Raw genomic sequence first — 18,725 nt, forward strand, 5'->3', positions numbered from 1 at the left:
CTTCCACACATTTGTTGTTCAGTCTCTGTGCGGACTGAAGCCCTCGTTGTTCATACGCAAACATTAAAGAGATTTAATAACAACAGAACTGCAGCAGAGGCTCTTTGTCCCGTTTTACTACATGCAGCTCTGTGAGAGCAGGTGGAGCTCACAGAGAGGGTGGAGGGGACGTTTACAGAAACACATCAGAGTTGGGAAAGCTGCAGGTAGATGCTGACTATGTTCAGACGCTTCCACCAGAAACTGATGCAGAAAAGAGCATTTTACAGGATCATTACAATAATAATTGTAATGATCGTGGCTCAAGAGTTGGGCGTTCGCCTTGTAATCGGAAGGTTGCCGGTTCGAGCCCCGGCTTGGACAGTCTCGGTCGTTGTGTCCTTGGGCGAGACACTTCACCCGTTGCCTACTGGTGGTGGTCAGAGGGCCCGGTGGCGCCAGTGTCCGGCAGCCTCGCCTCTGTCAGTGCGCCCCAGGGTGGCTGTGGCTACAATGTAGCTGCCATCACCAGTGTGTGAATGTGTGTGTGAATGGATATGTAAAGCGCTTTGGGGTCCTTAGGGACTAGTAAAGCGCTATATAAATACAGGCCATTTACCATTTTACCATAATTGTTATTACTGAATAAGTGTCATGAGATTCAGAGGACATAAAAATATTGAGCTGGACACTACAGCGAGCTGATGGAGTGAACGGAAACACGAGAGACGTCTTTGAGTTTCAGAAAAATATTTATTTCAAATCTGTTTCTGGGACATTCATACAAAAAGTGAGTTTTTCCCTTTTTACCCTCAGAGGTAGCAGCTCTGCACCACTAAACTCTCAGAACACGCTCGTCTAAAGCCGCGGCACGCCCTGAACGCCACATACAGCAGAAATCATGGCTCGGTCGTGTGTTTGTCCGACGTCAGGTTTCAGGGAAAACTCTGCGACACTCAGCCTCGGGCCAGAAACACAGCAGAGATCAGATCTGGTGTCGTTCCAAGAAAAACAACTTTTTTATTTCCTGACAGACAAAACAAAGTCTCAGACAGGTCACTGCTTTCAGGTGTTTCCTGGTTTCTGGACAATTTGTCCTTCACATGAGGGGAAACCCCACAAACGTGGCACCGACGAGTCGAACGAAGCGGAAACCTCTAAAGAACGACGCTGCAGCTCGGGCATGATGTCCTTCCTGTGCACACGGCAGCGCTTCTGTGTTAAACGTCTCGATGAACCCGAGCTGCAGGCGCCCAGTGACTCCAGCCGACCTGCAACATTTTCCTCTGATGTGTCTGTCGCTGCTGATGACGAGGTCAGAGCAGGAAGTGAGGAAAGCTTCAGCAGCTCAGGCTGCGAGTGTCCACAGACGACACGCATCGCTAAGACAGTCAGGAAACACGGACCTGTGGGACGAGCCGGTCCCTGCAGCTCGCGTCTCTATGTGCAGATTAAGAGGGTTGTAAATAAACGTGCTCCCGTAGCTGCTGTGTATCCAGTTTGGCAGACGTCTCCCTCCTTTCTTAGAACAGATCTGAGACACTTGGACCTTCACAAAAACCCGAGCACTGATGTTTCTGTCCACGCGTGGGGACATGGCGTCCTGACATCTCCACAGCTGGACTCACAGCAGAGATCAGCCCAGACGTCATCACCATCTGCTCGGCGTCTCGCAGTGATGGAGACATGTCTCCGTCTAATGTTTGGCTCAGAAAGAATAGAAAGACGTGCTTTTGTCAACCTGCAGTGATCTGTGATGTCATCATCCTAACACGTGAAAGGTGTCAGCCTCTGGCTCCGCCCTGAACTCGATGAGTGAACAGCGCTGCAGAGCAGACGTGCGGTTTGTGTTTCCCTAAAGTGACCTCTGACCTGAGCCTGCGCGCGTCGGCGAGGATTTCACACTAAAGTCTGAAGTAAAGCTGAATGTGTGCGCTGCGTAACTCCGTCAGGTGGTTTCAGTCTGCAGAGAACGGAGACCCGCGTCTCCTGGAGGCTACAGCGCCGGTTTGATGAGACGGTGTTCTTGGATTTGATTGGCCGTTTGTCTGCATGCAAATCTGATGGACTCGCGCTGCCGTTGGGTCTGTGCTTTCAGCTCTGCTCAGCGCCGCTCCGGTCGGCCAATTAAAAGCCGCAGCTGCTCACGCTTCAGTTTGTTCTGGCAGCTTTTAAAGGCGAGCCGCAGCTTTTTGTGATTTCGGTTTGATTTAAATGAACGCAGGTGTTTCTCAGAACAGGACGGGACTGCAGGGCTTTGACTTGGAAATACTCAGAAGTGGGATTCCCGCTGGACTCAGCGGACGTTTTGCATTTAATGTTTTACAGGAACTTAAAAATGAACTGGCGGCAGAGCCTTGCAGGGCGCCGCCGTCACCACTGCAGCTGTAAGTGTGGATGCTGGTGCAGCTGGCACACCAACTCCTCCTCTGTGGGCTCCTGGATCTGCTCCCTGCAGAGACACGGGACCCACGGCAGGCAGTGAGCGTGGACTCAGGTTTGTCAAGCACTGAAATGCAATAAATAACAAATTCCCACCTGAATATGAGCTGAACCGAGGTTTCATATCTGATCCTCTCCACATCCATCACAGAGCAGCTGTGACTGCGGTCCCACTTGTAGATGAAGTTCTGTTAGGACAGAAAGACACACGTCAGAGCCTCAAAGCAAAAAACTGGAAAACCGCGAACAAACGTTTACAAGCGGCCTGTGCAGATCACAGCGGGACACGTGGCCTCAGGCATTTAGAAAGAATCAATCTGATCGTCACCAGGAAGAGAAGCTCGTTTAAAACGAGCTCCTGCAGGCGAAACAGGAACATTTAAACTGCTGCGGCCGTGTAACCTGAGCTGTCTGAAGAAACGAGGATGTCCAACATTTCTGAGCTTTCTTACAGAAGTGTCACAGTCGGGAACGCCGCCGATTCCTTCTCATATACGTCAATGTTGTTATTATCAGGATGTCCTAAAGACTCTTTCTGATTAAGAAGAACGCCGAGTGGCCCTGACACTTTCAGCTGGCTCTCTCTCACTTCCTGCCGCCGACCTTCGTATCTGACACCTGGTTCAGGGGGCGCCTGCATCGAGCGAGTCTCTCACCTCTAAGATGAGCGCCACGAACAAGTTGACCCACATGACCGACGAGATGAGCCACCAACACACGAAGTAGATCTTGGACCACCTGGGAAACAAATCATCATCATCATCATCATCATCATCCTGGCAGTAACCACCATAATTACGCCGCTGGGCTTAAACCGGTTTCTTACTCTGTGGTGTATCTGCTGTAGGCGTCGATGAAGGCCTGCCAGTTGTTGACGATCATGACGTCGTAGAGTAAAATGATGGCAGCCTGAGAGAAGGAGGACAGATGCTTCAGCACGTTTTAATCCCAGAGCCTCTAACTGAGCCGTGAGCAGGCTCACTGAAAGAAAACCGTTTTTATTTAAACACAACAAGTTCAGAGAAAACTAGAAATGCAGTCCCAGAATCCTCAGAGACATCCTCGTCAGATAGCAAATCCTCTGACCGAGGACAGAGACGCTGAACCTCAGGTTCAGGTGAGAGGCCGTCTGCACTCATCCAGGTGTGACTCACGCCAAAGTCGTCGAAGTTGTTGGGCCAATACTCGAGCTGCTCGTAGGTGCCGCACGCCACGCTGAAGTTGGAGGTGATGTTCTCCATGGAGGTGTTGGTCGGCACACTGACACGCAGAACGACACGAAACTGAACTTTACGATTTATTCATCAACACGTCCCAGTTTACGTGTCAGCGTGCTCAGACAGAGAAGACTTCTTACCTGGAGTCAGGAGGTTTAATGGCGCCCTCGAAGAGCCAGATCCCAAACACAGCAAACACGTAGTACACCACCTGCACGCAAACAGCACGTCAGCAGCTTTTAGATTCACAGCACATCAGCTGACCCGCCCACGCTGACATCACTCACCACCAGGATCCCCGCGAACGCTCGCAGGTTCTTCACCAGGTCCAACAGCGTGCTGGCAACCAGAGCCATGAGCTGCAGAACAGAGCAACGTGCAGACTGAGTGGGAGGAGTCACTGCGTTTGCTGTTTCCTTTGTGCAGGAAGTTCACGTTTTAAAGCTGCCGCGTGTGGAACGCAGGACGATTATTTGAAATTGCTAAAAACTGTTGTTGATTCTCAGACTGCTGGCGTTCACAGCGGACATGGACGCTTCTTTCACTCTTTAGAACCGTCCTCGCTGTCCAACATGTGGCGTCCTCACACCAGTGTCCACATGTTAGACAGAGAGGACAGATGGTTTCATTTCATTTATTTATAAAGCACGTTTAATAACAGGGAGCTGCACAGAGTAACAGTTAAACAATGACATTGACAACGACGACAGGTAAGAAAATTAAAAGAAAAGTTTCGAAAGCCAGAGTAAAAAAATATGTTTTAAGATGCGATTTAAACAGAGTGACAGTCGGGCCTTTCTAACGTGGAGAGGTACAACCACAACCGCAAATGCCCGATCTCCTCTATGAACCAGCCTAGACTTATGTGAGGTAAGGAGCAGGCGATCGCTTGATCGAAGGGCTCTAGAGGGCGTGTAAAGCTGCAGCAGGTCAGACGAATAGTCCGGCCAACCAGCACTTTATACGTCAAAGATTTTGACTTTAACTGTAAAACGCACTGGAAGCCAATGAAGGGAAGCAAGCACGGCAGTGATATGTTGGCGTTTCTTCACACGAGTCAAAATGACACCAACTGTGTGCCATCTGAAATCTAGCCTGAGATCCTTCCCAGATGTGGCAACGCCCACTCGCATCCTGGGCCATGTGACCTCACTAAGTCACATGATAGGGTGTGGTTAGGTTTCACCTGAAACCTGGCTGATTGTGACCTGCACCCGTTTTCACACCTTGGCTCGTGTGATTAGGTAGAGCAGGGGTGGGCAACTCCAGGCCTCGAGTGCCGGTGACCTGCAGGTTTTAGATGCGTCCTTGATCCAACACAGCTGATTCAGATGGCTAAATGACCTCAACACCTCCTCAACATAACTTGAAGTTCTCCAGGTGTGTTGACCCAGGGTGAGATCTAAAACCTGCAGGTCACCGGCACTCGAGGCCTGGAGTTGCCCACCCCTGAGGTAGAGGATCCACAGGGGGTCCACGGCCCTCTTGGCGACGCCCACAGGGCTTAAATCTGTGACTCTCCACCAATCGCTGCTCTTTGAAGTGAAGAAACGTATTTAAGAAAGTTAAAGAGGTCCGGACGCTTCTGTTTCCGAGCTCCTTGGACTGCGATGAGCTGGAGGACTGAGGAGCTGCACAGACTGGTTTTGTTCCAAATCGGCCTCCAATTCAAAATGAGCTCTGATCATTTTTCTTAGTTTCTCTGTTTTCTGTGTTGCACTGTTAATAAAACCTGAGTTTATGGGAGCGTCCCAACGTTTTGCAGCTGGGACTAGATTTTTCTCACTTTTTGAAAAGCTGATGAAGCTCGATGGTGAAACAGGTGATGTAAGGATGTAAGAAGCAGCGAGACTCTTGCTGACGCTGACTCACACATAAACATGACCTGACTGTCACACATAAAAGCATTTATATATTTTTCTCCGACCTTCCAAGTGAAACTGTGAAAACAGTGTTTGGATATGATTCGTCAAACTCTGACAGACGACGTGTTTGAATCTGGGATCGTACCTTGATGTCCGGGATGATGCGCAGGAAGCGGAAAACAATCAGCAGGTTGACCAGACGGATCATCTCCCACAGCGACAGCACGCCGTGAGCGGAGGGCTCCCTGCGGTCAGAGGTCAGCATTTCTAAAACACGCGTGTCTTGATATGTTTGATCAGAGTGTTACACATGAAGAGAGCCGCTGGAGATGATTTTCACTCATTCGCTGGACTCGAGTGGGACTTCCCCCACAGAAACACACAAAAGGCACAAAGCTGAATTAAACAGACATGAACTCACCACTGAGAATACGGAAGCCTGTAGGTGATAAAAATGGTGATCTGCAGGGCCTGAAAGGAAGCAGGGGACACAAATTACCCTCCCAGTGTGGTTCCTACAGCGTCGTTACTAATGAAATTGACCAATCAAATGACTGCGATGTCATAGATTTGGAGAATAGACGGCAAACTGCCAAATACTGTGTTTAAAAAAAGCTGGAAAACTTTAATCAGATGAGTTTACCAACAACAGGACGGTGAGGAAGCCGTCGAAGATGTTGTTCCTGTAGGACAGGTAGCCCTGCCAGCCGAACGCAAAGATCTTCACACACATTTCAAACAGGTAGTAGAGGATGAAGCACAGGTTGATGATCTGAGGGGAGATCAGGGAGAGTCACATCCGCTCATTGCTGAAGTTTGAATAACTTATGCTTTGGAGAGGAAGTCCAAACTCTGACCCTGTGATGAAAGTCCTGCAGTGTATCTGTAACTATACTAACTTAGCGTCCCTTAAAAATGCAGTTTTAGATTAATGCTAATAACAAGTCGACTTAAGCGATGGCAGCAAATGTCTGTCAGTGAGTTCACTGCAGTCACGCATCCAAAACAATCTGCAGTGAGACGAGATTTCAGGTCCTTGTGACAGTCTGACCTCTGCAGCTGAGCAGATACTTGCTAATCAATAACCTTCAAAATAAAATCCTAGAATTTCTGGAGCTCCGCCTTCATGGGCGGTCTGTTAGTACAGTGACCTCACAGCTGCCATATTATTGGTCACATGATGTCATTAACAACGCTTACATTAAGTCATTCACACAGTGAGTGCGACTGTTTCACCTCCAAGACGAAGTTGTCTCTCTCTGCTGTGGACTTCTCAGAGTTCAACACCAGGACAGTCTGAAACACACACGCACACAGAGTTGATGTTACAACAGGCTGACCCGCTCAGTGTGTGTGTGTGTGTGTGTGTGTGTGTGTGTGTGTGTGTGTGTGTGTGTGTGTGTGTTACTTACACATATACACACTACATTGGCCAGAGCCACAGCGTTTCCAAACAAAATGAGATAGTAGTGACTGAAGATCAGCTGGAGTTTCTGCAGGGTGGGAGAGCTGTACTGAGGCAGAGGAGGGTGCTGAAACACACACACACACACACACACACACACACACACACAGTCAGACACAGTCTCTGAGATGTAATGCTGAGCACGTCTGGGCCCCGCTTCTACCTCCTTGATGCAGTCTTTATCAAGTTCATCAAAAATCTTGGTGAATTGTTCTCGATCCATGAAGCCGACGTCTTCGTACTGCTGCGCCACCTGAAGAGGAAGAATACATGGAGACATGTTAAAGGCTTTCAGGAGGTCCAACTGAAGACAGGCTGAGAGGGTCTGCACGTGTGCAGAGGAGGGAGAGGGGATATATCGGCCCAACGATGACGAAGATGAAGCTGCTGGCAGGAGGAGGAGAGGAAGACCTCAGAGGAGGTTCGTGGATGTAGTGAAGGAGACATGCAGAGGGTCGGTGAGACAGAGGAGGAAGCTGGGACAGGAGGAGGTGGAGGTTCTTCTTCTCCTGCATAAAATAAGGAACGGACTTCCTGTGAGTGTGTGTCTGCCTGTGAGTGTGTGTCTGCCTGTGAGTGTGTGTCTGCCTGTGAGTGTGTGTCTGCCTGTGTGTGTGTGTCTGCCTGTGAGTGTGCTCTGACCGTAGTGATGGCTGCTCTGTAGTATCTCTTCATCTTGACCCTGGACATCACCTCCAGCACAGCGTCGACACGAGCGCGCTCCCTAAAACAGAGACATGTGTGTGTGTGAGATTACTCCTCGTATTGAAGCGTTTCCTCTGAAGCGATGACAAAAGCTGCGCTGGCTTGTGCGAGTCTTACCCAGCAGCCCGTCGGGCTCCCTGGCAGGTGAGGACCTGGAAAGCTGCCCGGATCCCGAGTCGTCTCCTGAGGAATGACGTCTGGACCGACATCTGGACAAAAGCAGCAGCGGAAAGATTTTGTGAAGATCTCTGCTGCAGCTTAACGGCACAAAGCTCAGAGCGTGTTAGACAAACGTGGACGCTCGGTATCAAAAAGCAAACGTGCAGACTTCCCTGGATGTCTGAGAGCTTCTGTGGGATTTTTCTGCCACTCTTTGTTTCTGCAGGGCGATGAGGTGACTTACAGGCCTGAACGCTGCAGCTTTAAAGTCCACTGAGACGCCTCTAATCCTCCAGCAGGTGGCAGTACTGACTCACCTGTAAAAAGCGGCGTTTCAAGAGCCTCGTGTCGGGCTGCGAGGGGGATGGTCCTCCTGCTGGTTTCTGTGTGACGCTGGAGTCAGGCGTGTGACTCGCAGCGAGCGAGTCAGGATTACTTTGAAAACTCTGTGCTTCTTCACTCGCTGCACATTCACGTTTCCCACACGTGATTCTGCAGGATGTAAACTGCAAACATCTGTAAGGTCACCTTACAGATGTGGGGAATGGCGCTCTGCAGCGTGCAGCAGGGCCTGCTGGTTACAATGCATTGTTCTGCATTAGAGTCAGCTGCTGACATGCATGTGTTTCAGCAGGAGGACAGTTATGCGTCAGGAGTTTTTAAGTCTGGCTTGCTGATCAAGGTTTGAGCTTTGGTCTGCACAGGCGCGTATTCACAATAAAACAAATCCTGGTTTTGATGTGGGTCGGCGCTGCCGCTGCAGCAGAGCCTTCAGCTTGGACAAATCCAGAAGAACAAGTTCTACAACACAGAATTACTAAACTGGTCCGAGAGCTTTTAGGAGACGTCATTGTTAAGGCCCCGTGTTCAGCCTGCCCACCACCCGCCCGGTGGGGTGACAACAGAACTGCAAACCTGTCAGGCTGAGGAGTAAGTCAAATCTCCAGGTGTTGGAGGAAGTTTCACAGTTTAGATCAAACGTCCTGACGTGGTTGTGGGCGTGCAGCGGTCCACATGCAGACCTGTGAAGGCCGTTAAAGCCACACTCGACATGACGAATGAATAAACGATGGATCTGCGCAGCCCTTGATGCGATTCTCGCTTCCTGTGCGGTTGTCACTGAAACTGAGTTTGAACCACCGACCCAAACCTACCGAGTCCCGTTCGCTGCACAAACCAAAGAAGGAAAGAACGAGTGAACACGAAAGGAGGCAGTGGAAGAAAACACGAGTGAAGTGTGAAACGAGCGGAGGTCTGGTGTCGGGGCACACGCCAATACAAACGAGACCTTTCTGTGAATAAAAAGCAAAATCCAAGAGCACGAATCAGCAGATTAAAAAGTGCTTGACAAACCGTAGTGAGACTGTGCTGTGCATTGTGGGAAACGTAGGCGTCAGCAGCCTGAGGTCGTGGGATCGTCCGCGTCTCACGCCAGCCGCCTCTCGTTACGAGAGCATTACCTCACAGGATGAAGTGGCCCTCAGCCCATTCCCCGTGACTACTTCCCACACTCCGGGCTTGTTTTTCCCCGTTTCCAACACAAAACCTACATCACAGCTCGTGGACACGCCCACTTTTCCAGCTGGGCGCAGCCGCCGCGTCTTGAGTCAAAATAAATCCCTGAAGCAAAGACTGGAAGAGCTCAGTCATGTGTGAGTGACTCACCAGCAAATATCCCCTGAACTGGTTGTAGATGATGGCTGTCAGTAGGTTCATCAGACAGTAGGTTCCTGCGGGACGACAAACGTTCCTGTGAGCCTGACTGTCAAACACCTCAACGCTGGGGTCATAACTAACGGCTGCTTACCGATGACGCTGAAGGCCACGAAGAAGATGGCGTAGCATCTGTTTAGGGAGTAGGCGGGGATCATCACTGTGACACAACAAAAAAAGACGATGGCATTAACATTAAACTGTCTGTGGCCGTGGCGTGACCGTGGCGCGACCGATCGTGTACCATCGGGGTTGTTGGCTGTGGTGAGCAGCACCAGCAGAGACGTCAGGGAGCTCGGCAGGTTTCTGAAGTGTAGCTCCCACTCGCCGTTCTTCTTCGGGTCCTGAGCACAAACACAGACAAGGAGCGATGAGCCGACACCAAACCTGCAGTTCCTCTAACGTCCAGCAGAGGCAGCAGGGAGTCAGGCCCCATAGACTCCCATGTTAAAACTTCACAGCAGAAATACACACATTTACAGCCTGATACACAAACTGTTTGTCTCTGTGGATGTGTCTGCACGGGGGGAGGACGTTTCTGTAACTCAACTCTTTAAACTGATTTTGCATTATTAGGGGCGTGGCCTCTCTGACTGGCAGGTGGATGGTGACACAGGCGGCTGAAGCTGCTAGCTTCACCTGAGCTGGACCTCTGCATCGTGTTTGTGCTGTTGGAGCCTTTTGATGACATCATGTGACCAATAACATGGCTGCTGTGAGGTCACTGTACTAACAGACCATTAAAGAAGGCGGAGCTCCAGTTTTCGGATATGAAATCCTGAGCACATGTGGTTAGCATTATGGCTGCTGTGAGGTTAGTGTCATATTTTATTTAAACTACTTTGTGTGTCCACACACACACACACACACACACACACACACACACACACACACACACACACACATCTGTACAAAGCCAGTGTGTTCAGTTTAACAGGGCGTGTTCATGAACACCTGAACTCACCTCATTTTTAGCAAACAGCAGCATGCCGATCATAGTGAAGAGGCAGAGGTGGAGAGCCAGCAGCAGGATGACACTGCAGAGACATCACACACACACACACACACACACACACACACACACACACACACACACACACACACACGATGTTTAACCTTTAACCCACAGCTGCTCCTAAACTCTGATTAAAGCTCATCATCATCATCGTCCAGCTGACACTAAACGTCATACTGGGAGATGCTCTGACTCTTAAAGAGTGAATCAGCCTCGATTCAAACGTCGTCTCGGTCACTGACCTGTGGTCACAGTGTCGTCCTTTTAAATATTTCCTCATAATAAACTGAGTATTAATCATGTGAAGATTATTCATCCTATTTTCAGGATTATAACAGACGTAGTCTGAGACTGAGGATTCCCTGCGTGCCCACTGAGCAGCATCATCAGTGGGCAGCTCAGCTGTGTGGGCCAATCATACGGCACCAAATCTGTTCAAAGGAGGAAGATGGAGGCAAAAATCCTGAAGCAGTTTTATGGTTTTCAAGAATAAAGCTGTAACAGTTTAAAAAGCCAAACGCGAGCAATCATTTATCAGTTCTAGAGTCGCTGCTTTGCTCGATGAGCAGCCTGCGGCCACCGGCTGAGGAAGCAGCGACAGAAGTGAGAGTGCGCTGATGTCTGTGGCGGCGTTTTTATTCAACGAGTCAGAAGTGAAATTAGAAATAACAAACCAAGTGAGAGTTTCATTCTAGTTTCAGCACAGATCACAGAAAATACCGACCAGCGTGCCGCTCTGTGCCGGCTGACCTCACCACACAGGAGGAGCTGTGGCGGTCTGACCGAGAGCTCGCACAGGTGAAGCAGGTGAGGTTCACTCCTGACAGTCAGCTAACACCCAGCAACAAACCCTCTTTGAATCTTTCATTTATTCTGCGATGGTCAGAGGAGACTGAGATCTGCTCACACTCTCTCCATCTCACCGCTGGCGTTTGGATTTAACGCGACGACACAAACGATGTGGGTGAGCTGTGCTTCCTGAACAGCAGAGCACGTCCCAACAGGCTGACGGGTTTGGGATACCTGGCGATCTCCGGCAGCGTCCTCTTGATGCACTTCAGCGTCTTCTTCATGAGCGAGGAGTTCTGCAGGAGGAAGAACGGCCGCAGGAGCCGCCGCACCCTCAGTTTCTGAAGAAGGAAGGAACATCAACCCGGGATTTTATTTTGACAGGTTTACGTCCCCTGACCTTTGACCTTTCTGTATAGCAGAAAAATCAAACCTGGACGGATCCTCACCTCATCACACACCATGCTGACGGACAGCACCCAGTCCATGACAGAGATCAAAATGACCACAGTGTAGCCAATCAGCCATTTGCTCTTCCCGAACTCCTCCCAGCCAATCAAATAGCTCTGCGGGAAAAAAACACATCCAGAACCGGATCGATGGGAACGTTTACTCTGATTTAATGGGTTTTCCCGGGTTTTCCCCGCTCACCTTAACAGCGACGTCTACAGAGAGGATGATGAGGCAGATCATCTCGATGCTCTCGGTGAGGCCGCAGGGAGGCTGCCAGGCTGGAGAGCGATGCCGGGGGTCCGAGGAGATGGAGAAGGAGGACGGGCGCTCCGCGAAGGCCAGCAGCAGCACCGCCGCAATGGTCAGACCCAAACCCCTGAAGGCGGAGAGAGAGGAGGGCTCTTTAAACTCGTACCACAGAAACACCGCGAGCGCTCTCAGGGCGACCTTTAAACATCATCTGCAGATTTTCATCAGTGTAGCTTTAAAGCACAAACACGGATCCTCAGCTCTTCCTACCCTGCACCCTCAGGCATGATCAGCATGCTTTAAAATCCTCAGCCTGTCGCACTACAGGCAACAAGTTCTTCATTTGTGGCTGAGAGAAGCAGAAACATGACTTTTAATAAAAAGCTTGTTGGCTGCTAACCAATCAGCAGCAGCTGTTCTCAGGTTCCCACACGGCCTCATTCACTTGGAGATTTACTCATTTTTCCCTTTTTTGGATTAACTTTCTATTTTAACATTTGGTAAGGAGACCACAGGTGAACACTTCTGTTGTGTAGCAGCTTCGCCTGTAAACATGAACCCCCCTCCCCCCGCTGGGGTCACTGTGACTCTTTAAAGCGTCTCACAGAAAATTGATCTGAGGTCTCGACGCTCTCGCTCACAGCTCAGAATAGGACCCAGCTATTTTTAAAGCAGCGTCCACGGAAAGAGCCACGGCACTCAGAGCCAACGGGACATGTCTGTGACACTGTGGGACACCGTGGGACACTGTGTGACATGTCTGTGACACCGTGGGACATGTCTGTGACAGCGTGGGACATTGTGGAACACCGTGGGACATGTCTGTGACAGCGTGGGACATGTCTGTGACACCGTGGGACACTGTGGAACACCGTGGGACACGTCTGTGACAGCGTGGGACACGTCTGTGACACTGTGGGACACCGTGGGACACTGTGTGACATGTCTGTGACACCGTGGGACATGTCTGTGACACTGTGGGACACCGTGGGACACTATGGAACACCGTGGGACACGTCTGTGACAGCGTGGGACACTGTGGAACACCGTGGGACACGTCTGTGACAGCGTGGGACACTGTGGAACACCGTGGGACATGTCTGTGACAGCGTGGGACATGTCTGTGACACTGTGGGACACGTGGGACATGTCTGTGACAGCGTGGGACATGTCTGTGACAGCGTGGGACACGTCTGTGACAGCGTGGGACATGTCTGTGACACTGTGGGACACGTGGGACATGTCTGTGACACTGTGGGACACGTGGGACACGTGGGACATGTCTGTGACAGCGTGGGACATGTCTGTGACACTGTGGGACACGTCTGTGACACTGTGGGACACGTCTGTGACACTGTGGGACACCGTGGGACCCTGTGGGACACTGTGGGACATGTCTGTGACAGAGTGGGACATGTCTGTGACACTGTGGGACACGTGGGACACGTCTGTGACAGCGTGGGACACGTCTGTGACACTATGGGACACCGTGGGACCCTGTGGGACACTGTGGGACATGTCTGTGACAGCGTGGGACATGTCTGTGACACTGTGGGACACCGTGGGACACTGTAAATAAGGAGCAGGTTTTACTGTAGGCAGAACTGCAGCTGGTTATAAGGCACAAAAAGGAACTCTGTTATTTCTGTTAATAATTGTTAAAGTCATTTTAATGCAGACAGAGCAGAACATGTTTTTTCATTCAGCCTCTCTTTGTTTTGTCTCGGCGCCAAAGTTACTGAGTGCAGAAAAACAGGAAGTGAAGAGAAGCTGATGCAGCATCTAAGTCGACTGTTTCGTGTCAGAGATATTTTAGTTTTCACACATGTAGAGACTTTGTTCAAAAACACACCGCTCACACATTCTGAGCACCGACAGGTGAAGAGATCAACCTCCCACCTGTTGGTGGGCGGGGTCTATCAGGCAGCAGGTGGACATCTTGTCCTCAAAGTTGATGTTAGAGGAAGAAAAACGTGCGATTGTTACGCTTTGAGCCAGTTTGACAGTTTGGGTCAGAGCATCTGCAAACCTGCAGCTCTGTGTTCCCGGCCTGCGGGGGGCGGGATCTGTCAGAGTGATCCAGGGAAGGAACGGGATGTGCTGGACACACAGTCCGATCCACCGAGGCCCCCCTCACAGCTTACAGGACTGACAGGACCTGCTGCAGATACCACAGCACGCCTGCAGGGGTCGAGCGGAGGCCACGCCTCACAGGTCAGAGGGACGGACGCAGTATTAGGCAGGTGGTCATAATGTTACGTCTGCTTGGTGTAAATTCTTGTTTTTGAATGAGCGACCCAGGCCTGGTGAACCTGCTGTGAAATATCATCTATATAAATAGATATCAGAGGATAATTGAGCACTACGACTGTTCTCCTTCTCTTAATTTGGGCTTCTTGTAGCCAACACGTAAGATCACGTGTACATGTTCAGTTTCGTGCAGTCACGGCGATGCAGCAGAAGCAGTGCAGGACTCGTGTGTTCGGTGAACTCTGCACCGTCTCAAAGTGCCTTAAACCAGCGGTCCCCAACCCCCGGGCCTCGGACAGCGAGAGTTGAGGCTCGGGTGTGAAATTTATGTTTTTCAAGGTTTTTATCGTTAACTCGGTTTCCCGGGATCTTTGCAGTCGTGCGTCTTATTTTGAAAGAAATATTTATGCGTTACCATAGTGACCAGAGAGCATTAAGGGGCAGAGAGGAGGATGTTACTCTCAACGTTGTTGGTGCACTTCAGGAGGACGCTGCTGATAAAGTTACACAATTACACAGTGAATTCGCGTTTATTATTATTATATATATTTATGTCTCGGTCGGGTCGTTTATTTTGTTGCATTTATCCGCCACATCTTAAAGGCCGTGAAGGCCACGACTGCATGCAGCAGGGACAGAGGTCAGAGGTGAAGGGTCAGAATTTCCATATGTAAATATTTTGCGGTTGCTCTGAACTCCAGGAGAGTTTGAGCTACTTACCACTGGATTATCCCAGAGTAGTACCATCGATACAGGCGGAGGGAGCCTGCATCCACTCGGTGGTTGATGGAGCGGTACTGTAATCAGGAAGAATACTTCAGTACAAATAATAATCTACAGGTGTTTTATTTTGTCTACAAGTGTGGGGACAATGTTTTCCTGCAGGGTTGCTTTCCAGAAGCTCCCACAGTGCAGGAATCATGGAGGAGGACAGAGTGGAGGATTTGACAAAGTTCTGTTCTCTCACCTTTATGGCGTCCTCGATGAACACAACAGCCTGTTGGATGTAGAGTTCCTCGTCACCTGTGGATGGTGAGAAAAGAGTGAAATACAACGACCTGAAGAGTAGAAAGGAGAAAGTTTGGGGCCCGGCCGGGCTGAGGGGGGGCAGCTGAACCACAACAGGAAGCACAGGAGCTCCGTATTTAATACCAGAGTGAAAACGTGCACCTTTAACCAACACACATGGTGCCAACGCAAACCAACAGGTGTCAGTAAGGCCTGTGTGTCCTTCTTTTATATACAGTCTATGTGTAATACAACACAGAGAAACTTTTACTTCCTGTGGACAAAAATCAACATCGTCAGAAACAAAGGGTCCAGCCCTGTGAGAGCTTCAGTCAGACGTGGTTCAGGTTTGCATGGAGCTTCTGGCCTGATCTGATGAATGTGTCACTCTGGACTCAAACCTGTGACACGTTTCACTCACGTGTGTGCTGAACGTGCAGGTTTGGACAGAAGCTCAGAAGCAATGTGGAGACGACAGTTTAGCAGCTGTCAGGTGATCAAGTTTAACCACTCTGACCTTTCCATCCAGCACTTACACAGACATGATGACTCACACACACGCACAGACACACACACACACACACACAGACACACACACACACACACACCGAGTGCTGCTGATCGATGCATCACAGCAGAATGTGTCACTGGGGGTGGTTGTGGTGGGTGTCACTGACAGGACAACACTTTAAACGGTTGCGCTCTCTCTCTCACACACACACACAGCAGCAGCAAGGTGTAAAAAAAAACAAAACTCCACTGAAGTCATTTCAGTTTCAAGTTTCTGTGAAATTTAGTTTTTGATTTGAAGTAATTTGAACATGAAAATATAAATTTGAGTCTAGAAAAAGAAAAGAAAAGAATATTTTGAACATTTGAGGTGAGCCTCTTCTTCTTTGGTGTTTTTGCGTTTTCCTTGAACACGTCACAGTTCAGAGTCACTCACTGACGACCTGTTTCCCTCCAGCACTCACACAGTCACCAAACACTGACTAACCAGCAAGGCAGAGCAACCAAAGGATTGCTTATTGTGAGAAAAGACAAAGTAGTTAATAACTGGTGAAAACTTATGCTGCCTAATTATTACAATAACTAAAGATCTGTGTAAATACGTCATTAGTTTCTCTGGTACATCTGATACATGTGACCTCGCACACAGACACGTCCAGCTGCACCTCAGAAACAGGCTGGTCGTTCAGACACGATCAGCAGTATTCACTTAACCACAGACGGGAACACAGGACAGACTTTGAGCCTTTCAACCAGGGGTGCCCGACTCATACAGCACAATCTGACCTCAAGAACCAATAAAACCCTGCAGTGCTGTGCAAAAGTCTTGAGCCACCTCTCACTTCTTGCTTATAAGGAGCCGGACGGTCCTGTAAGCAGCTCTGCAGATTTCTGAAAGTCGTTCTTTGGACACTGGCTGCTTCTTCACTCATCCTCAGTCCTTGTACTTGACCATTTTCAAGGGGATGTTTTTATTCACTTGTTAAGTCACTAAACACTGAAAACTTTAAGAAAACTGCACCGTGGAGGACAGAAGAAGAAGAAGTGTGGGGCCTAATAAAATCTATCTACAGTGTCCGAGAGGCATGTGCTTAAGAAACACAGGAGCTGAGAGCTGATCGTCTGCTGCTCACTGAAGCCTCGCCAGGACTGTCTCGGTGGACGGGCGGCTATCAGGAAACCATTCTTAATGAAGGCAAACGGGAGGAAAGGCTGAGGAATGAAAATGACACAAGGACTGGAGTGAAGCTCACAGGACCAGGTCTGATCCACATTCAGACCTCAGCGTTACTGACTCGGTGCTGGAAACATCCAAAGGAGAGCTGCGAGCGTCCTTCAGCCTGGAGATCCTCACAGAGACGAGCTGCAGGATGAAGCTGCTCTCACCAAATATGCCCTTTTTAGAAACATTCAAACTCTGTTTCTGTCTTATATGTTTGTCTGCACGTTTCAATCAATTGTGCACCTTTTAAAAAGAGCCGTGGCTCAGGACTTTTGCACAGCAGTGTACTTTAAAAAGTACTTTCACATGTTCCAGGTGTTGCTCATCATCTGGAACAACAGCATTTCAATCTTTGAGCTTTCCTTTCTCGTCAGTAACGCTGCGAATCAAAACGCCGGGAATAAGATTGGACTAAAATAATAAAGAAACGTCATCTGTGTGAGGAAGCTCTGACTCTGCAGCTGTGGGCGTGTTTAACCTGAGCCTAAAAAACTACCTGCCTGCGCTCACCTGAGTAAATCAGCTGATCCGGTGACTCCCGGTACTCACAACATGACAACTTTTCCCAGCTCACTGCCACACCTGAAAACGTAAAAGCCGCTCACCTGGCTCCCTGTCCACACTGCTCGAGTCCCCGTACACCGAGTCCGACATCCTCCTGCCGCCCGGGGCCCCTCCGCGCTCCGAGCCGGTCCTGGAGCCATATTCCCCGGAGGCTCCGTCCAGGTTGCCGGACAGCAGGCTGTCCGTCTCCATCCGGCTCAGATCAGAGTGTCGGAGTCCGTCCAAACTCCAGAACAACAACAAGAAGGCGCTCAAACAGAAAGCAGCGCAGCGTGCGGGAGGAAGTCCTCCTCCTCCTCCTCCTGCGCCAGTCAAGCTCCACCCACAGCACAGAGTCACGTGCTCAGAGCTGCCGGAGCAGGAAGCCAGCAACGAAAGTCAGGTTCGCTTTACCGCGTGGAGGTCATTAATCCACACAGATGAACTCACCTGGAGAAAAAGGGCGCGAGCGTCACAGTTACGTCACACGGAGACACGAAAACACTGTAAATAGTGATGGCGACAACAGGGAAAACTGGCGTTTCTGTTAAATGTGGGTCAAATCAAACGGATGAACTGGTTGGAGTCTGCACCTCTGAGATTATTCATCTGATCCAGCTACATCAGCCACACCAGGGGTGTCAAAAATAAGGCCCAGGGGCCAAAATCAGCTCGAGTCCAGCCCGGCCCACGGACAGCTTCAGGAAATATGAAGGAGGGCCAAAAAGTTTGGACCTTTAAATGTATTTTAAAAGGTTATTAAGCTTTTCTTGCTGCCACAGACTCACTATGAGCATTACTAGTGAAGTAATACATAAACAGTTAATTCCATTTTCTGTTTTCTACCATCGCAGCTCTGACCACACGTTTGTTGGATTTCTTATTTCGTCCCAAAGAGTCGTGCTGTCAGATTTCTTCATCGTGTATCTGAGACGTGTTCGGACATCTCGGGGATTAAACGTGTGTTTAAACGTCGGTACCAGAGCGTGCTGTATGTGGCCCAACGTGTAAAATCAGTTTGACATCTTTGGCCTAACACAGAATCCTGATATCAGTAATCTTTACTTTGTATTCATCATATTTATTTTGCCCTACTGAGATGAAAAACAAGATTATTTTTAGATAACCTAAGTGCATGAAA

At 49.6% G+C, this 18,725-nt stretch overlaps 1 protein-coding gene across 2 annotated transcripts; it reads right to left on the reverse strand.

The window, feature by feature from the left end:
- Positions 1 to 718: 718 nt before the first annotated feature.
- On the reverse strand, positions 719 to 17,937 carry tpcn2 (two pore segment channel 2). Of its 2 annotated transcripts, XM_085466341.1 has the most exons (25): positions 17,647 to 17,937; positions 15,269 to 15,324; positions 15,022 to 15,098; positions 12,001 to 12,178; positions 11,799 to 11,915; positions 11,584 to 11,690; positions 10,510 to 10,582; positions 9,790 to 9,889; positions 9,640 to 9,705; positions 9,498 to 9,562; positions 7,791 to 7,882; positions 7,611 to 7,692; positions 7,132 to 7,221; positions 6,916 to 7,035; positions 6,740 to 6,799; positions 6,147 to 6,275; positions 5,925 to 5,974; positions 5,649 to 5,748; positions 3,926 to 3,997; positions 3,779 to 3,849; positions 3,576 to 3,681; positions 3,248 to 3,330; positions 3,078 to 3,159; positions 2,518 to 2,609; positions 719 to 2,431 (listed from the first exon to the last, which is right to left on the reverse strand). In XM_085466341.1, the coding sequence occupies exons 1-25, from the start codon at positions 17,795 to 17,797 to the stop codon at positions 2,353 to 2,355; spliced, it is 2,298 nt and encodes a 765-aa protein (XP_085322467.1). In that variant the 5' UTR covers positions 17,798 to 17,937; the 3' UTR covers positions 719 to 2,352. The 2 variants fall into 2 exon arrangements, with proteins under 2 accessions (XP_085322467.1, XP_085322553.1); XM_085466427.1 differs by lacking the exons at positions 15,022 to 15,098; positions 15,269 to 15,324; positions 17,647 to 17,937 and adding an exon at positions 12,452 to 12,573.
- Between the last annotated feature and the right edge of the window lie 788 nt (positions 17,938 to 18,725).

Source organism: Copadichromis virginalis, linkage group LG1 (assembly GCF_057382275.1).
Source record: "Copadichromis virginalis isolate Kocher_CV1m ecotype Utaka linkage group LG1, C_Virginalis_male_GT1.1, whole genome shotgun sequence".
Classification (NCBI taxonomy): Eukaryota; Metazoa; Chordata; class Actinopteri; order Cichliformes; family Cichlidae; genus Copadichromis; species Copadichromis virginalis.